The sequence below is a fragment of the Macaca mulatta genome, chromosome 5, assembly GCF_049350105.2.
Source record: "Macaca mulatta isolate MMU2019108-1 chromosome 5, T2T-MMU8v2.0, whole genome shotgun sequence".
In the NCBI taxonomy this organism is placed as follows: Eukaryota; Metazoa; Chordata; class Mammalia; order Primates; family Cercopithecidae; genus Macaca; species Macaca mulatta.
The window spans coordinates 41,783,063-41,803,213 of record NC_133410.1 but is presented as its reverse complement, the minus strand read 5'-3'; the positions used below and the strand labels follow the sequence as shown (position 1 = coordinate 41,803,213).

Below are 20,151 nucleotides of genomic sequence, written 5' to 3'. Positions count from 1 at the left end.
CAAAATGTAAAAGCATGGAAACATACATATTCATAGAATTCAGATTCCTTAAGGCCCAGCCTCAGACCTTGACAGATACAACCTACCTAGCCTACAACACAGATTCTTTTTGTTTTGGAGGAGAACTGAGAGCATCTTTCTCCTTTCTGGATGTGATGTTAAAGATACTCCACTCTTAGATTTTAATGGTTTGGCCCACACCTCCACCCTATTCTTTCTGGCCCTGGACCAGATTACACTTCTCCCCATGACTACCCTCCAGTAAGTTTTCCAGCCAAGTTTTCAAGAGAGAAAAACATGTCCTAAGATGGCCCCAAAGATTTGAGTTCCACTCTCAGTGATCTGGCAATAGACCACCCTTTCTTGGAAGGTAGAGTTCTCTGGAAACTTTGTATGTTCCTTGCTTCTTACTTCTGACATGTTCCCTTCGACACATTTTGTCTTGAGATCACTAAGCCTAGCATCTGGTCCTAGTCATTCTAAGAATTAAATGACCTGGAGTGAGGGCGGTGTCTTCTTGCGAACCTAAGTAACTGCTTCCTTGCATAGCTGACAAGTGCTTTGGCTTCTCCTTTCTTCCAATCCATCTACTTTTTTCTGGCTGAGAGAGATGTGAGTTATGAAATTGGCAGGCACCAGGCACAGGGGCGGGTCACTGTAAATATCAGCTTTGATTGTTTTCCTGGAGTATTATCTGCTGGCAGTTCTTTTTTGCCACTATCCCTCAACTACACTTAGACTTTTAAACTACAGATTTGTGATGACAAAGAATAGTAATAAATGCAGTCATATATCCTAGTAAGAGGAAGGTGGCTTTCCCAGTAGACCCCACCGGGGTCTCTCTTCCTTCGTAAACATCTGTGAGGCCACTATAAAAAGGCAGCCACTATGCTTGATACTGAGTTCCTCTGAAGCACTCTGGGTCCCTGCTTTCCAAGTGCTTTAATAGAGGAGACACAAGAAAAAGTCTAAAACATTGTCACTCACGCCATAGGAGTGTTTCTGCCTTTGGCATCTGGGTGAGAGGAGAGTGCATCAAAGAGATGATTTTCAGATCTGAGTCTTAAACTACTTGCAAGGCAGACAATGGGCAGTCATTGGGAAAAGCAGAATGGAGAAAAAGTTACCAGCACGTGCAAAGACCCCTGTGTGTGGGAAGTGAATTGCAGGGAATGAGAGTGAAGGCACCTGATGAAACATGTATAAGCCGTACTTTGGGGCTTAAATTTTGTCCTGGGGAAAAATTGGAAGATTCGAAGCAAAAGAATTGCTTGATAAGATTAGGATTTTAGAAATGCCACACTAGGCATGGAAGATGGATTAAAAGGGTTGGGAATTGGAAGCAGGGTACCAATTTTAAAGACCAGGGGAACATTAATCTACTATTTATACTAAGTTTTTGTCATAATTTAATTGGACTTCAGCATATTGTTGGTATGGAATCACTTTTTTCAAAATGAGACTTTGTGAAGTAAAAACAGAAACCTCAGACTTCTGAATAAAATTTTCTTTGGTGTGTTGGGGTGATGTATGCTACCTTTTTCAGGGTTAAGAACTTTATGTTTTGCTGTGGCTGAGATTTCAGAGAGCGACTTTCAGGAGTGGCGAGCAGTCTATCAGCGAGCATCTACATCCGTGCAGAACAGGCTGCTCAAACTCGAAGAGAGCTACGAGTTGATTGAAAAGGTACGTGGATGATTCTGTTGATCGTACAAGGGGTTTGGTTTCCAGAGAGTTTCGATCTTTATTCAAGGAACCAATGGAATAAAAGTTAAAATATCTTTTGACCTACCATTCACTACTGAATACCCTCTCATCATCTAAGCATTAACAAATCTTAATATGCGTTAAAATGTTGCTGAGAAGTCTTTGGGGTTAGATATTACTTTGTGTAGATCTTCACCCTTTACACAATTTTGGATCAAGGTTTGGCCAGTCTAGCAATCTCCTTGCCAACATGTTTCAGTTTCTGGATCTCTGAGGATATGGAACATGCCCCCACATAAACTCACACATTACATACATGACATGTGTACTTTGAGTTAATAATATAATATGCAATGCAATGTAAAATAGTACTGTAATCACACAGCTTGCATAGCTGATAATAATATATAAGAGAGTAATCCAGTGCTTACACTTGCGCAGTCATTGTGACAAACATACACCTGTATTATTTCTGTGACAGCTGTAAAAGTTCTCATTTTACAGATAAGGAAACCAAGGCTATTAAGCCAGAAAGTGACGGATACATTTTGATTGATACTGTATAAATAGCAAGAATCTTGCTTCCTTAATTAGGAAAACATTTTTGTGTAGCACTTGCTGTGTGCCAGGTGCTGTTCATAGCACTTTCATCTATTAATCTAGTCAGTCCTCACAACATCCCTTTCAGATGCTAATTATTCCTATCTTATAGATGAAGAATCCAAGGTAACAGAGAGGTTAAGTAATTTGGCTGAGAGTACACAGCTCCTAACAGGGGGAGCCAGAATCCTCACTCTTCCTCCAGTATTCATCCTCTGAATCACTCAAGTGTCTTCATTCTAACCTCGAGCTTGCCACTAGATAACTCTTCAATAGCACTCATGTTTGTGTTGCATAGAATCAAACTAGCCTGTCCACTGCAGTTTACTTGATCTTTTCTCCAGGTAAGTAAAGACTGATACTTTGTTCTTCTTTCCTCTCTATCAAACTGTGTACTTCCTCGTGCCTCTGTCTTGAGAAGTGGCTAGTGTTACCAGTACCTCCCTGGACTATTTTCCCCTCTGCTTCTCACATCCCCTCCCTTTATGTAGTATGGGGATACCATGTTCTAGCTGCAGATGGTTTTCTTTATTCCACAAGGTCGCCATATGCAACTCGAGATATTGGTCTCCTGTCTCCTCAACAGATTATCACTTTTTATGGAAGGTGGTTGTTTCTCATATAGCCTTTATATTTTGTAAGGGGAAGATCCCTAAATATAAATATAAGCTCACATATATCATACCTGTGTATATAGAGATAGATATGTAGATATATCTAGATATCTCCTCCTTATATTTGAACTTAACTTTTTATTCTGCTTATTTATAAGAAGACATGCGATAACATGTATGGTGTCTTCCAGGATGATACTCCCACCCTAAATTTTATAGGTATACACACACGAGGGGGCTTGTTATCAACTGACTTATTTCAATGTCTCTCTCGCCTATCTTCCACACTCCTTCCCTCCCCACTCCCTCCCTCCACATTCTCTCTCTCCACTTCCTAACATATTTATATATGATTATGTCTTTGGGGTATTTATGTAGTGAAATAAAATAATCTGAAGCCATAATCATAATCTCTTTTAATCTGCCCAGCTAAAGTCACATATCTTAAAGCATTAGTGCTATTGATTTTTAATCTTTGCTTCCCTTACTCTTTTAAGAATTTAAAAAAAAATCCAGTTTGGAAATGATTTTTTTCCTGTCTCTGAATGTAAGGCAGCCTTGCCTCCCATCCTCATGAGACAGAATTAATATGTAATAAGTCAGAATAAAAAATATATATTTGAAAATGGATTCTAAACATATTACATTGTTTCCACTTGAAGCACAACTTCAGTTCTAGAGTTGAATGTTTAATGTACCTAATATCCTTACTCTCTGGATGTCCTAGAGTTTTTTATAGATTAAATTTTCTAGGTTTAACAGTTATGGTTCTTGTTCTTTTAATAACTGATTAAAAAGCCTTGCAACCTCCAGCTTTTAACTGAAATAGATGTTCAATGTTTTCCCAGCAGATGGCGATCATGAGCTACATTAAAATTTAAGTTAACAGGCAATCCATTAAAAGGGTGGGGGTGTGTATATACACATATACACATACATCTATATATGTGTCTATATGCATCTATATAAACTATGTATAGTTTACAGATGACAGAAACCTCCATTTATGACTGCTTTTTACCCAAAATACATGAAAACGGGAACTTATAACTAATTTGTCTTTACTTCATAGTAAGCCATGCCTCTATTGTTGAAAATCTAAGATCCAGAAAGATTAAGAGATTGGGTCATTTACTCAGCCAGCCTGCTCCAAATGAAGACTAATTCTGTGTCCATCTCTACTTCTGAAACCGGAGCTTCATTTGGTGATCCATTTAAATAACTTTCATCAAGCAGTTCATGTTTACCTGCTCATGCACAGGCAAATGAGACCACGGCCCTCTGGGTACCACAGTCTGAGCAAATCCCCCAAATGAAGAAATCTTGAGGAACCCAGAAAGGTGACCCACAAATTTGATCCGAAGGAAGCTTTTGGAGAGGTGGTAACTTTTGAAATGGGCCTCCAAGGATTATTTTACCAGTTAGAGGAGAGCGGACATCTTTTTAGGGAAAAAGAATAGACAAAATAGACCAGATGTGATGGCTCACACCTGTAATCCCAGTATTCTGGGAGGCCAAGGTGGGAGGATCATTGAGCCCAGGAGTTTGAGACCAGCCTGGGCAAACATAGGGGGAGACGCTCTCTCTACAAATAATTTTTAAAAATTAGCTGGATGTGGTAGCATGCACCTGTGGTCCCAGCTGCTCAGGAGGCTGAGGCAGGGAGAATTGCCTGAGCCCGAGAGGCTAAGGCTGCAAGGAGCTGTGAAAGTACCACTGCACTCCAGCCTTGGTGACAGAGTGAGACCCTGTCTCAAAGTTAAAAAAAAGTAATAATAAAATAAAAAAAAAAAAAAAGATAAAATAACACAGGGATCTTTGTGACCAAGCTGTTTTTCTGAAGTGTTTCCATTAACTGCAATCATAGGAGGACTGTAAGATTTTTAATATAGAGAGCCAGAGTTATATCACTTCTTTCTTGGTGTCAGATTCTATTCTTTGTTAAAATCAGCTGGGATGAGTGTTCAGAAGTTGTGATTTACTGCCATTAAAACCACTCTAGTGAGGCAAGTTTCAGCATGTCAGACCACAGATTCTTGCAGCATGTTATCCTGGCTTTAAATTGAGCAAATACAGTCCTAGGGTTCATCCATCGTCTTCTTCCTTATCTACTTTAACTGAGACGTGCCGTTTATGTAACCTATTTTTTATGTGATTGGAATCCATTTTTATGTAGACCATAATATTGGTCTTAGCATGTCATTATTGGACTTACCATGTCAGACAGTGAATTTTTAAACTGTGAGGGTCATTTTCACTTTTTTTTTTTAGAACAGAATTTTCCAAACAAACTGCCTGAATCATAATATATATAATTGACAAAAGCAGGGCTGCTTTGGCTGGAATGGAAGAGTAGAGAGGAGATCCAAACCGGCTTTCCCCTCGGCCTCCACCCTGCCCTCATGGGTGCTCCAGGCGGGGCTTGTTGTGACTCAGGATCCACTAAGCACAGTTTGAAAACCATATATTACGTTTGTATGTGGACTTTTTAGAAAACGAATTCCTCAAAAGATCAGAACATCATTGTGCCCATATGCAAGCTGTTTCTGAACATATTTGAATTGATATGTCATTGCCACATTAATGGTAGTATTACATTCACAACATTCAAAATATAAAAGATTTGTAAAGTTTTTCCCAAAATAATATTTTAGTACAAAATAAGAGGAAATGTTACAATAGGATTAAGGTTGTACTTTTAAACCCTGCTGTCTCCCTCTTGTCCCTCCGACGTTTGTTCAAACCGGTAATTCAGTTTTTAAGATTAAGTTAAATCCTTATTCCTTTGGGTACTGTAACTCCTAGCATAAGCTGAAAAAAATATCCAAATAGACCAAAAATATACAAGAAGGCATTTGTCCTTTGGTTGTGATGCTTAGTTACTCAGGTATGTTACTACCCAGCACACTGAGTACTAGAATGTGCTGCCTTCACTCTCAGGGCACACTACGGGAAGGAGGATATGGAAAGTTTGAAAAAGACCACCGGGTATTGTTATCCCTATTGACAGTCATCATGAGATGAGAGGATTTGGGACTTTTAAATCTGTCTATAAAATATAATTATCAGCTCTGTTCCAACACTGTACTGTTTGAGCTCCAATACTTGCATTCATATGGTAAGCTGTTCAGGATATTTCTGAAAATTGTAATGCTGAGAGTTGTTTCACCAGTTGCCGTCACAGCTTTTTCTTTTTCGTTTGTTTTTTCTTTTGCTGTTACTAAATAAATCAAGAGGTGACATTGATTACCAGGAAGGCCTAACTTGTTCAGGAATAAGAAAGCTCACATGGTTAAAATGCAAATGGGACTATCATATTGGATACTTCAGTTGTCTGGACCCACTTTGCTAAGGAGAATTGCAGGTTCACAATGGGTATCATGGACAGTAACACCTCTTAGTCTCTTCTCGTCACCACTTGAGAGAATTTACAGTAGTCTCATTCTTTCAGACAACAAACTTGACCTGTTTTATCTCACCTGCATTCTTTTGAAAGGTAGTCAACATATTTGGACTCATAATTTTAGATTGGAAAACCACTTATAGTGTCAGCCTATATTTTTTAAATCAGACTTTTTTTTTTTTTTTAAATGGAGTCTCGCTCTGTCTCCAGGCTAGTATGCAGCATCGGCTCACTGCAACCTCTGCCTCCTGAATTCAAGCGATTCTCCTGCCTCAGCCTCCTGAGTAGCTGGGACTACAGGCTCCCGCCACTACGCCTAGCCAAATTTTTGTATTTTTAGTAGAGACGGGGTTTCACCATGTTGGCCAGGATGGTCTCGATCTCCTGACCTCGTGATCCACCCACCTCGGCCTCCCAAAGTGCTGAGATTACAGGGCTAAGCCACCATGCCTGGTCTAAATCAGATTTTTTTAATTAAATTAAAATTTTGTATTTTCTCAAGAAGAATTGTAAATAACAGAATAATTATGAAGTTTTATGTTTCATTGGCAGGGGTTTCTCTGATGTTTCTCACGTTTGATCTGTCACTTTAATATATCAGGAGCCAGGGTGATACCACTTCTTTTTGGTCTGAGCTTCTATTCTTTGTTAAAATTTATTTACTTTTATTCTAACTTATTTCTAAGACACATAAATTATGTTTTGTCTCATATTCATACTATGCTACTAGATTCCTTTGAAAATTAGTAGTACAGAAGTCTGGTCTTTCTTCCTTATTTTATAATTAAACCATTGTTTGAAATATGAAGGCATGCCTTTGTGGAATACATAATTTTTTGAAAATGTTTAATATTTATTTGCTTCAATAGAAAAATGCAATTATGTCTTTAGTACTGCATAGATTACCTACTAATAATTTCTGTGTTTCTGAAAGCAAATCATTTATCTTGAGCATTACAGAAAATAGTGTAAACTATATAATACCTGCCTAGATTCATCACTGATTAAAGCAGATTTCCCTGGTGATAAGATTTTGCTTTTTCTCTTATTATGATGCATGGATTGGGAAACTTTTTAAATGGAAACTTATCCGGTGCTTTCATCTGTTCAAGTTTTTCTGAAATAGGTTATGGGTTAGAAGATCATTTCTGAGCTTAAGAGTAAACTCAGAACACTGTAATTCTGCTGTCAAGCCTTTTTTGATCAGGTGGCAGTGTTGTGTTTTATGTGCATTTTGTAGTTTGTGATTGATGTATGTCATCCACTAGATTGAAGTTTCACGAAAGCAGGGACTGTGTTTATCATATTTATCACTGTGTCTCCAGTGCTTGACTGACTAGCCTATGTTAACTACTCAATAAATATTTGATGACTAAATGAATTATTCATTTAAATAATTAATTCAGAAGTTGGAGCTTAATAAGTACTTGCTTAATGAAAGCCTGCCCCCTATTAACAAATCTAGTTCATGCTTTCCACGCAAATGTGCTATCACTAAGGATTAATTTAGGGGTATGTTAGAAAAGAAGCCAAGACTTTTACAGAAGGCATTCTTTAGAAATTTAGACTCGTTCATTTATAAAACCTGTCTTCAAGGTTACTTGATATATAAATGTGAGAAAATCATAGGTTGGAAAGATTCAACAGCAAATATCTGAGCACCGCTGCGTGGCAGGCTCTGTTCTAGGCTCTGGGGCTCAGCAGGGAGAGGGTAGAAGAATTTCTGTCTTTTGTTTCAGTGTTGGGAGATAGGTAGTGAACTTGTAAACTAAAACATCGTTCCAGACAGGCTTTAGTGCCCTGGGCACTGAGATAAGGCACTAAGATAGGAACACTGAGGTAGCGAATCGTTTTTACATTATTTCCTTTACCACTCCTCAAAATATGGTTGGCATTTAGGGGATGGTTAAAGAGTCCCTTGATGTGGCATAATATGGATCAACCATTACACTCAGTGTGACTAAACAACAATTTAGCGCCCTTTGCAACATATGGCAACAAATGGTTTAGAGGATTCCTGGAGAAATATAAAACTTAATGGAAACCAGGACTTTTCTTGAGCATTCATGACTGCGAAGTTCACAGTAACTTCTGTATTCGAATGGAATGCTTTTTCAGATAAAACTACCACATCTGTTCTTAGTAGCTGCACATATCACTTTCATTTGTGCTAAAAGCGAAATGAAAATTTACATGATGTACAGGTGATTTCATGGTTTAAAATTCCAGTAGTTTCCTGTTCTATTTGCTTAAGAACATTTGTAGTTACATCTTCTACTCTTTACCCTGATTATTTAGTGGGAGGGCCTCTAAAATGAGACACAACATGATCCATTGGGGTGAGCAAGAAAATGTTAGAACTTCTCTTTGTTTTGTCTCATCTTTTTTAGTTTTTGCATTTTATCATGTGCATAATTTATTAATTTTAATAATGTTTTACAAAAATATAACTGTCATAAGTACATATTCAACATTTTTTTCTAATGTGCTCAAAAATGTTTGTGATAACTGATGTAATTTCATCTGCAGAACATCCTTATTAAACTATGTTGTTAGGCTTATCTTGCTGTTGTGAAGTTGATTCTTAGTTAAGTTACTTGCTGACGGACCCATATCCAGTGGTTGGCAGAGTAGGGATGCAAATCCCAGTTCTGTCTTAATTCCAGATCCCATGTTAATAATCTGTAAGTTATGTTACCAACTTGCTTTCTAAGAAAGTAAGAATGTGTACAAAATATTGGAGACTTGAAAAATAAAATGAAATCAATTGTGCAGTTGCATAATCACTAGATCAGCACTCAGGATGGGAAATGGGAGTCATTGGCCTGTTTGGGACTCAACGACTTAGTGAGGCAGCCTCTATGTACTCTATGTGCTGTATTCCATTTTCCTTGAAAATAAGATGGAAATATGTTTTTCATGATTTTCCCTCAACTGGCCGTTAGAATCTTCTCATTTAAAGTACTTAAGATTTCCTTAGATCTCTAATCACGTGCTCCTCCTTTCTCGTATGATAGGTTCCTTCTTATGAATGCTTCGTGGTAGATTTTCCACCCTGGGTATTGCTGTCTTCTCACTCAGATAAGATGGATGTGTTGTTTTTGCAAGCTACACCCAGTCACCTCTCACATCCTGATTCCTTTCAGCTGGGTGTGTGAATTCTGGCCTTATAACTAAGCCCTTGGCTTTGTGAGTTCAAATGTGATTTCTATGGTTTGAAAAGTACCAAGTTAAAATCTATTTCTTGGCCTTAGAAAAATTAACCAGTTGAATGATTTCTCCAGAAGCAGGCAAATGAGCCATTCCAATGGTTTAATGACTTAATGCTGTCAGTCTTAGTACTGTAGACCAGATTAAAGGGAAAGGAAAGAAGGTGTTAGGTCTCTAAAACAAGGATGATACCCAGTGGAATGCAGAACATAGAGGAGCCCAGCAGCCTCTGAGAACCAGTGTTGTAGAATGGCTCTGAGAATCCCACAGCACATCCTAATTCCAGAGTTAACGTATTTTAAACCTCAAGAGAATGGTGACTGCAGTGGCCTCTTAATTTATCATGCAGGCTTCTTTTGTCCTAATCCAACCCCAGACACTATTAGTGACCTTTCTGAAATGTAAATCTGATCCTGTCTCTCCTCTTCTAAAATTCACCAGGTGTCCCTTGCCTTTGGGGTTGTCAGCATAACATACAGACCTTTCCATTTCCATTCCCTGCTGGCTTTTCCAGCCTCATCTTCCTCACTGCCACACCTCACTTCGTCTATCATTTCCATACTGACTAAATGGCAACTCTCAAACATTACATGTCTTTTCATACATCCGTCTTTGTACATGTGATTTCTTCTCATTTGGAATTTCCTCCCTTATCTTTCCCCACCTCTCCCCATTTCTTGGCTAAACCTTAATTCATTGTTTAGGATTTAAAGTCAAGTGTCAACTCATGGATAGATATTTTTTGAGCCATCCAGACTAAGATGATACCTCATTCCTGTGTTTATCTTTGTACTCACATAAAAGTACATATATAGCGTATAACATACAATATGTATAACATTTTTTAAGATAGGGTGTAACATATAATGTGATTCTTCCAGGGGAGCACTGGTTCTCTCTGATGATAATCCTGTATTATAGTTTATTGTAGTTTGAAACTGCAAGGAAAAGAAAGAGAATTGGTACCTGAGGCTCTAAGGCCAGGCTAAGGGAAAATGGTAGGAGTTGGACATGGGGATGTCTGTAGTGATCAGAGAAGCTGGAGCCAGGTGCAAAGATGGAACGCTCACAAGCATTCTACATCAGGAGTTGCAAACTCCAGCCCAAGGGCTAAATCCACCCACTGCCTATTTGTAAATAAAGCTTTATTGGAACACAGCTACATCCATTTGTTTACATGTTGTCTTTAACTGTTTTCATGCTACCACAGCAGAATTAAGTAGTTCCAACAGAGAATATATGGGCCTCAAACTCTTAAAATATTCACCATCTGTCCTTTTGCAGAGAAAGCTTGTCAGCCCTGCTCTAGATCAGCAGTTCTCATAGTTAGGTTCTCAGACCAGCAGCTTTGCAACCACTGCACGTTTCCAGGCTTCACCATAGGCCTATTCAATTGAGGAATTCTGGATGTGGGGCCCAGCAATCTGTGTTAATAAGCTCTTCGGGTGATTCTGAAAATTAAAGTTTGAAAAGCACCATCTAGATTTCTGGCCCGGTGGCTGATTACTTGGGACTTGATGACAACCAGGCAGTCAGGGTTTAGGAGAAACACCAGTAAGGCAAGGAGGTACAATTAGAAAACGAGGCAGCCAGGAAGCCAAGGAGAGTTTCTAACGAAGCTTTCCGAAATAAAAATTTCATGCAGGAAGGAACTCACTATTGTATCCCCGGCACACGTACCTGCCCAGAAGTACCTGCTTAGGGTGTATTTGTGAATGAATGCAGGCACGCATGTGTGCTTGCAAAGGAGCTAATCCCGAAATATGACCCTGAGGCCTGCAGGTAGGAATAGGGAAATAGGTACACCTGACAGGGGTGCCTCAGGACTGAGGCTGAAACCCACTCATAGAAATGAAGTATTATTGAAGACCGAGAACAGACACAAAAGTTTAAAAACCTGATGATTTGAACAAAATTCTAATTTTCATCTAATCTCAGTTTTACATCCCATTTGCTTCCTTGGGTATGTATTAGTTCTTGGTGTTTTGTCCTTACGGTGGTAGCTCACCTGCGCCTCTAGTTGACCTTAGACAATTTACTCCATCTCCACAAAGCTATTAACTGAATTAATAAGTGTAAAGCACTTAGCCGTGCCTGGTACAATTTTTCTATTCGTGAAATGCTGGTTTCCTCTTCAACATCTTCCTAGTCATAATCTTATTTCATATGGAAATAAATCTTACTAGTATTTATCCACATTTACTCCAATGGTACAATTTTGTTTAATAATATTACTTTGTCTTTAAGGAAATTTCTGCCAAATAGCCGATGTTGTCATCTGAAGCCTGGGTTGATAAGAGTTTGATTATTATACTTTTCTCATTTAGGAGCACATCACAAACTTTTAAAAAATATGACATCATCTAAGCACTGACATAATGTTTGCTAATATGGGAATAGGTCACTTTGAGGTTCCATTATTTCGCAAAATATACAGGTATTGGGGAAAAACTATAATTTCTAAAACTATCATAATACATTTTACCAGTCTCTACATGAAGCTTTCTGTCCTCACTTAGAGTAGAAATGTTACATTTATGTGCCTTTTTAAAAATTCTGCATACATTAGGAACATCTGAAAGAGAAAATAAGATTACTGGAGGCTTTACTAGGTGAATAAACATTATTTTATGATTTTTTCAGTGATAACTAAATCTATATTATATCAAAGAGTCATCAACCTCGAGCCTTTGTAACATTTAGCATGGTGACGTTTAGAAAGTAAAATTAGTGTTTGGGATTTTTTTTAATTCCATAAATGCCATGGGAATTTTATCGCATTTCAACACTTGCTGAATATGTAATTCCCCTAGTGCCCATTAGTGGCCATCTGTGTAAGGTAATACATATTTGGGATGAAATTGATTACGGCCTAAACACTCTTGTGTTATGATCAGGAAAAGCACGCAAAGTTCAAATCTTTTTTTCTAATGATCATTATATAGCTAACAGTATTAATTTCCAAAAGCAGAACAGCCTATCACTCAAGATTCTAATCTCATCATAAATGATACCAGGGCAAAAGGAAAGGAGTCTGCAGAGCCTTCTGCTGAAATTAACCAGTGCTGTTCTCAAGGAGCTCTTAGGATAAAGGGAAAATCAACACGCTTTTGGAGTACAGTGTTTCCTTCATAGGCATCAAAGTAGAACCATTACAATTTTGCTGAATATTCAGAAATGTTTTATTATTCTTCTTAAGGATTTGTGTTAAAACCACCAAAACACTCCATATTAACCTACTTGTGTGACTTTTCTCAGCATACCTTGCTGGCCCTACATCTTTGATCCTTTATGTTATTTGTGCCTGCTTTGAAAATGTTTCTCTTTTACCTGTGCAAAACTAGATGCTTTCTTTCTTTCAAATATGATTTCAATGTGATCTCTCCAGTGAAGTCATTTTATTTTTATAGGTATGTGAGTGGTAATGTATATTATATTGGTGTACTTTCTGAGCTCATTTTCCCCCTTAGAGACAGAAAATATACAAAATATTTGTTTATATATTTCTAATGAATGTGTTCATATCTTGGCTCCCACATTATCTAGTTACCCCAGTGTTTTGGGAAACATATTGCAAAAAAATATTTTTGCAGGAAATTTTGAGGGCTTGTATTACTAAACTGTCCCCATGATCACTAAAAAAAAACCCTTATCATGTCTTGGGTAAAATACTTAAAATTTGAACACAGCTATATCCTGATCTTCACTGGGATGTGAGCCAGAATGATTTAACTGCAAATGCCCTAAAAGTAGCTGAAGATTTGAAAGAATCATTGTGTAAACATTTAAATTCAACAATTATGATGCTGGCATCATTGATGCTGAATTTTTCTTCCTTTCCTTTCTTGAACTTCTTGATGATAATTATTCATCAGGTTATGGTAGATTTCGAGTCTGCTTCCCATTAAAGGAAATAAAATAATGCTATCTTCTTGAAGGAAATGTGCCTTCCTGTATCATATATTATATACTAAGAAGTCATGCATCAAGTGTGTCTAATAACTATCCATATTATTTGGAATATATTGAAAAGAAAATGATCTAGATTGCAGCAGGATTTTTATAATTTCTGGATTTTGCTCTTGTCATTAGCTCACTTAGCAAACATACTAAATGCTGACATTCAATGCTGTGGAGTCATTAAGATGAGCAAGACATGGTCCCTACTTTTGAGCAAACCTACCTTACTCATGCATTTACACTTCTCTTAATAGAAGATATATAAAGATGAGCAAAGTTCTGTAGGAGAACAGCAGAGGGGAAATTTTGTTTTAAGAAATAAAGGAAAGCTTAAAAGAAACAATAACTTTTGAGTTTGGTTTTGTAGGAGGAACCAAATTTCACTAGGCAAGGCAATGGGGGATGTGTGTGCATCTATCTACTTAGACATACATACTTAGGTATACACAGACAAACACTACATATACGCATGCCCATCCTGTATGGCCACTATAGCAGGGACTGTTGCCTGGGCAATTTAGCACTCATTCCCATCCCCCTTCTTCCTCAACAGCTCTACTATGGAGCCTGGAAAAGCTAAATACAAATAGTTAGCGTTAGCCTTGTAAAACTATCTGGCCAACTAGTATTTGGAAATATGCTGAGGGCTTTTCAAAAACACTTTGCTTTTCATATAAGAGACAGATACAGTTGGTATTTTTGTCTTCTATATGGCCTTTATAATTATACCTTGGGACATTGGGAGAGGTCAGGAGAATTAGTTGAGGTATGGTCGAGCTACAAATTAAATGTCCACAACTGCCCACTTCAGTACTACTTAAGTGAGGAAAGTTAATTTATTTAAGCCATTGTTAGATTTTTCTATTACTTGCAGCCAAAAGCATTCTAAACTAATGCAGGTGTAAATTACACGCATGCATACACACACACTTTCTCTCTCACTTGCATATTTGTATATATAGTTAACTTTATTTTTCATGCCTAACCAAAGCTTGAGACTAATTTTAGACTTCAATTTTGGTGAAAATAAGGAAAAGTAGAAAATGGCTTTCTTTGTTATCACCAATTCTGGCAGTATCCTCAATACTTACTTTCCCTTGCATTCATTCTGCCCTCACCTATATTTTAAATGGAAAAAAATGAAGGCAAGAGAGGAGAAAATGAGAAGAAAGATAATTGCTGACGAGGATCACGCTGGAGATTGAAACAGGGCAAGACTGAGAATCAGTTGGTTGCGGCCTGCCAAGCACTGCTAGGAAGGGTACCCAGCTAGCAACAGTGCCTAGGCATGTGATGGAAATAAAATTTTATATCTTAATCCATCACTGCATTCTTATGTATTTAGGACCAAGAACATTACCTATGTCCATTTGGCAAACCAGGTTTCCCTAACAGCCAAGACCTTGTTCTCTCCCCCTTACCACCTCCGTTTAGGAAGATGAGAGTAGAAACCATTCTTTCTCATGAGAGATTAAAACAGCTTTTGGCTGGGTGTGGTGGCTCACGCCTTTAATCCCAATACTTTGGGAGGCCAAGGTGGGCAGACCACTTGAGGCCAGCAGTTTGAGACCAGCCTGGCTAACATGATGAAACCCCGTCTCATATAAAAGCCCAGTGTGGTGGCACACACCTGTAATCCAAACTCCTCTGGAGGCTGAGGCAGGAAAATCACTTGAACCCAGGAGGTGGAGGTTGTGGTGAGCCAAGATGGCACCACTGTACTTTAGCCTGAGCAACAGAGCAAGACTCCATCTCAAAATAAATAATAAAAATAACAGCTTTCCCCAGAGCCCATTGGTTGTGTTTGTTCTTACAGCAAGACAATATCTAATGAGCAAGAGATATTTGAGTGCGATCTTCTGCTACACAAATGTGGAACTATGTGAAAAACATCCAACTTGTTCTTCCTTGTAGAGACTAATATCACTTTGTTGTTCTTTTCCTCATGGTTTCTAATTGTTGTGTATACATTTCCTGACACTGCATCAAATTGCAATTTAATATTATTAACAGGTAACCTTACTCTTTTTCAAACAGGTCAACAAGATTGTGTCTTCACTGTGGTGGTCTCCCATAGCTGTGCGCGCGCGTGTGTGTGTGTGTGTGTGTGTGTGTGTGTGTGTGTGTGTGTGTGTGTGTGTGTGTGTGTGTGTTAGAATGCCTGTCCTTTGTAACTGACTTTTTTTGTGTGTGTGTGTGTTTTTTGAGACAGAGTCTCGCTCTGTCACCCGGGCTGGAGTGCAGTGGCGCAATCTCGGCTCACCTGCAATCTCTGCCTCCCAGGTTCAAGAGGTTCTCCTGCCTCAGCCTCCCGGGTAGCTGGGACTACAGGCACACGCCACCATGTCCAGCTACTTTCTTGTATTTTTAGTAGAGATGGGGTTTCACCATATTAGCCAGGTTGGTCTCAAGCTCCTGACCTCAAGTGATCCACTCGCCTTGGCCTCCCGAAGTGCTGGGATTACAGGCGTGAGCCACCGTGCCCAGGCTGGTTTTAACTGACTTTGGATTTTACTCCGCTTCTATGCAAGTTTATTTTAGAATCTGTTCCTTACCTTAGGGGTTACGTTAAATAGCTTCAGGGAGCCTCAGTCTAATGCCTAAAGACTGGATAAAAGTCAAGGATATTTCAGAGAGAAAACTCAATGGGATAGTTGGAAGTTGCACCAAAGTCTGTGAATTATCATTTAGTCTCTGATTTTAAAACATATACACACTTCAATTTTTTGTTTTTGAAGAATGTGAGCGGATTTTTTTTTAATTTCTACCACTAATTTTTTTCAGAATCTTCAACTACTTGGAGCAACAGCCATTGAGGATAAATTACAAGATCAAGTGCCTGAAACCATAGAAACGCTAATGAAAGCAGACATCAAAATCTGGATCCTTACAGGGGACAAGCAAGAAACTGCCATTAACATTGGTAATTCACCTAGTTCAAGTTTTACATGTTGGTGCTTTTTAATAAGTTGATATATTTTAGAAGATGGATTTGAGACATTTCAAGATTCAAAAGATTTGATATGTCAAGATTGGAATATTCCAGTCTTTTTTCACCTTTGCGTCTCTGCCTCCCACACGTTCCATCCATAATTGGCACATGTGGATAACATTTTGACAGTTGTCTGGAAATTGGGCTTATGGAATATTTATGTATTGACACTTGATTTTGTGACCAAAAGTTATTTTAAGATAATAGGAAAGAAGAAGATTGCCAGTTTGTATTCATACTATGTTAATCCCCATTTTTTGGAAAGACTTTATAGTAGCTCAGGGTGCCATAAGAGAATACCACACACCAAGTGGTTTAGGCAACAGAAATTTATTTTCACACAGTTCTGGAAGCTTCAGATCTGGAAGTTCAAGATCAAGGTGCCTGCAGGGTTGTTTTCTGGTAAGGCCTCTCTGCCTGACTGTCGTCACGTGGCTCCTCTTCTGTATACTACTCCTTATGTCTCTTCCTCCTGAGACACCAGTCCTATTGCATTAGAGCACTGTCTTAGTCCATTCTGTCTGCCATAACAAAATACCATGAGCTGGGTGGCTTATGAACAACAAATTTATATCTCATCGTTCTGAAGGCTGAGAAGCCCAAGGTTAAGGCACCAGCATATTTGGTGTCCGATGACTGCTGGCCTTCTGGTTCATAGATAGAACCTTCTTAACTGTGTTCTCACATGGCAGAAGGGGCAAAGCGGCCCTCTGAGGCCTCTTTTATAAGGGCACTAATCCTATTCATGAGCTCTCTGCTTTCATGACCTAATCATCTCCCAGAGACCCCACTTCCTACTGTCACCATACTAGTGATTGGGTTTCAACATATGAATTTGGGGGAGCACAAACATTCAGACCATAGCAGGCCTCACCCTTATGGTCTCATTGAACCCTATTTACCTCCTTAAAGACTATGTCCAAATGTAGTGTCACTGGTGGTTAGGAGTTCAGCATAGGAATTGGGATGAGTGCTGGTGGGGAGAACAATTGAGTCCCTAACGGAGGTCTTACGCAGGGGAAGTTATTTGGCATTGGAAGCCTGTAGTCCCAGCAATATGCCAAAAATAAATAAATAAATAAATAAAAGTTTTTTCCCCAAATTTAGTAAAAGTAGGTAGCTTCCGCACTATAAATCCTGACATAGATTTAGCCTCTTGATATTAATCATATATATTACAAACAAAATTCCACCCAAGTTGAAGGAAGTATTTTAGGGGAGTTCACAGCATGAAACCACATTTTTAGAAAGTCATTTTAAAATATTCTGTATTTTTTAAAATTTAGCTAGTATTTATTTTAGAAGTATTAGCAGTCAGCCTAACGTATCCTGTAAATATAAAACTCTACTTCAAATTTATAGCAAATTGATGTTATTAATAGAAAATTCATTTTGTTTTTAAAAAAACTAGAACTTGACAAACCACACAAGTTGTTAATTTTGATTGTAAAAATTATCGCTGTTATTAGAAAATGGAAAGAAGATGTATGAGAAGGAAAATAATGGTGAAATGCAGAATGTATTAAAATTGGGAGACCTAAAAACACAAATATGGTAGGACAGACTACAGATAGAAAATATATGACAATAAAGGGTGGTAAATGTGGAAAATAGGCAGTCAAGGGTACCAGTAGTTCAGGATATGTTCACTATTATGGATGTTCCTATGAAAAAAGAATATGGTAGTGGTTTCTGGTTATATTTAACATTCAGAATCTTGAGTCATGATTGGTTCCTAGAAAAAGGTAGGGAAGATTCACCCATTCAGCATAATCGTGGTATCTACAGTGCCAGGTACCAGTTAAGTGCAAGGAGCAGAGCAGGAAACAAAATAACCCAAAAAAATCTCTGCCCTTGTGGAGTTCAGATACTAGTCAGTGAAACACACAATAAAGTAAATTAGAAAAATACATAGTATAATAGATGTCAATGATTACTATAAAGAAAACTGAAATGGGAGGGAAACACAGGGCATTGCACAGAGGGATTTGGTTTTAAATAGTGAAGTCAGGAAGAACTTATTGAGATGGTGACAGCTGAGGAACGACCTAAAAGAGGAGAGGGAGCTTGTTGCATGATGATTAGAGAAAAGCTGTCTTCTGTTACAGAGAGAAACAGCACAAAAGCAAAAGGAAGAATAGTAGTAGAAGAGAGATTCAGCATAGCAGTGTCCAAGGTAAATGGGGCCTCCCAGACCACTGTCAGGACTCTGCATTTACTCCAAGTAAACAGGGAAATCACTTGATGGTTCTCAGCAGAGGAAAGACATGCTCTGACTGTCCCGTAAAAACAGTCACTCTGACAGCTAGGCTGAAAATGGACTCAGAGGGAAGCAAGTGTAGAAGCTGGTAGACCAGGAAATAAGCTATTGCATTAATCCAGGGGAAATATGATGGAGGCTTGGACCAAGGTGGTAACAAGGGAAAGGGTAAGAAGTGTTTGGGTTCTTGATGTGTTTTAATGGTAAGAAGTGGTTGGGTTCTTAATATGTTTTAAAGGTAGAGACAACAAGATTGATAGATGTAGAGTATGAGAGAAAGAAATAGATCAGGTAGCTTCAAGGTTTTTGGCCTTAGCATTTGAAGGATGGAGTTACCAGTAACCCAAATGATGAAAACTGAAGGGAAAGTAGGTTTTCTTGATGGAGGCTGGAGGAGTGTGGTCAGGAGCCTGGTGTTTGAGTAGGCTGCCTTTGAGATGATGGAAATGTCTACTTTCTACGTAAGTGTCTGCAGTTAAGTAAGCACTTACATATGAGAGTCTGGAGTTCAGGAAGGAGGGCTGAGTGGAACTTAGGAGTTTCAGAATGGTCGACATTTGGATGGTGTATGAAATCATGAGATGGAATGAGATCACAAAGGCAATGTGAGTATAGATGGAATTATTTTAAATAGCATGGTATTTTTAAAATGTGACATCAGCAGAGTTGCCTCTTCTTCAGACACAGCTGTAGCAAACAGGTACAGAGTAGGCCAAGTTGGACTTAACAAAGGGGGGATTTTTGCCCCGCAGTAAGTACAACAAAGCAAGAGAAGGCAGGAAAGTAGAGGATGTACTGATTCTCCCAGGAAAGGAGACGGTGATGGGATCAGCGGATCCAAGAGGCAGCCACCTGCACCTTCCCTAGGTGTCTAGAGAAGGGTTCTGTTATTCTGTTTTCTAGAAACAGTCATTGGCCTATCTTTTGCTCTTCATGTTGGTCATCGTGAAGGGTATTACAAATCCATTTGTCGGTTTTCAGGACATCAAGAATCCTTACCACCATCTCTTTCCAGATGTCTTTGTAGCCTTAACAGGCCAGATGTATTTGTTGCATATCCCTCCTATGACAAGCAAGAGCGTTTCATTTTTAACTTCCTACAAACCTGGAAAACAACTGGTTGCCCTCAGTCCTTGTAAAATCATCTTTAGGTATTTTCATAGTACATATCATTGTTTTAACATCTTTACCTGTTCTCTGGAGAAATTAGTTATCAATTAATATACTCTATGTTTGGATACAGGACACTCCTGCAAACTGTTGAAGAAGAACATGGGAATGATTGTTATAAATGAAGGCTCTCTTGATGTAAGTAAAATCATGTATTTTTAAAACTCCTTTAAAAATGGATTCGTGTTATTTTATTTTATATTCAGGTAGCTGTGGAAATATTTTATCTTCCTGA

At 38.4% G+C, this 20,151-nt stretch overlaps 1 protein-coding gene across 10 annotated transcripts in view; it reads left to right on the top strand.

Moving 5' to 3' along the window:
• Positions 1-20,151, top strand: part of ATP8A1 (ATPase phospholipid transporting 8A1) — a 266,396-nt gene that overhangs the window by 145,131 nt on the left and 101,114 nt on the right. For all 10 annotated transcript variants that reach the window (XM_078001749.1, XM_078001748.1, XM_078001747.1 and 7 more), the window contains 3 exon segments: positions 1,547-1,686; positions 16,279-16,417; positions 19,990-20,054. In XM_078001749.1, coding sequence (XP_077857875.1) covers positions 1,547-1,686; positions 16,279-16,417; positions 19,990-20,054 — 344 coding nt within the window.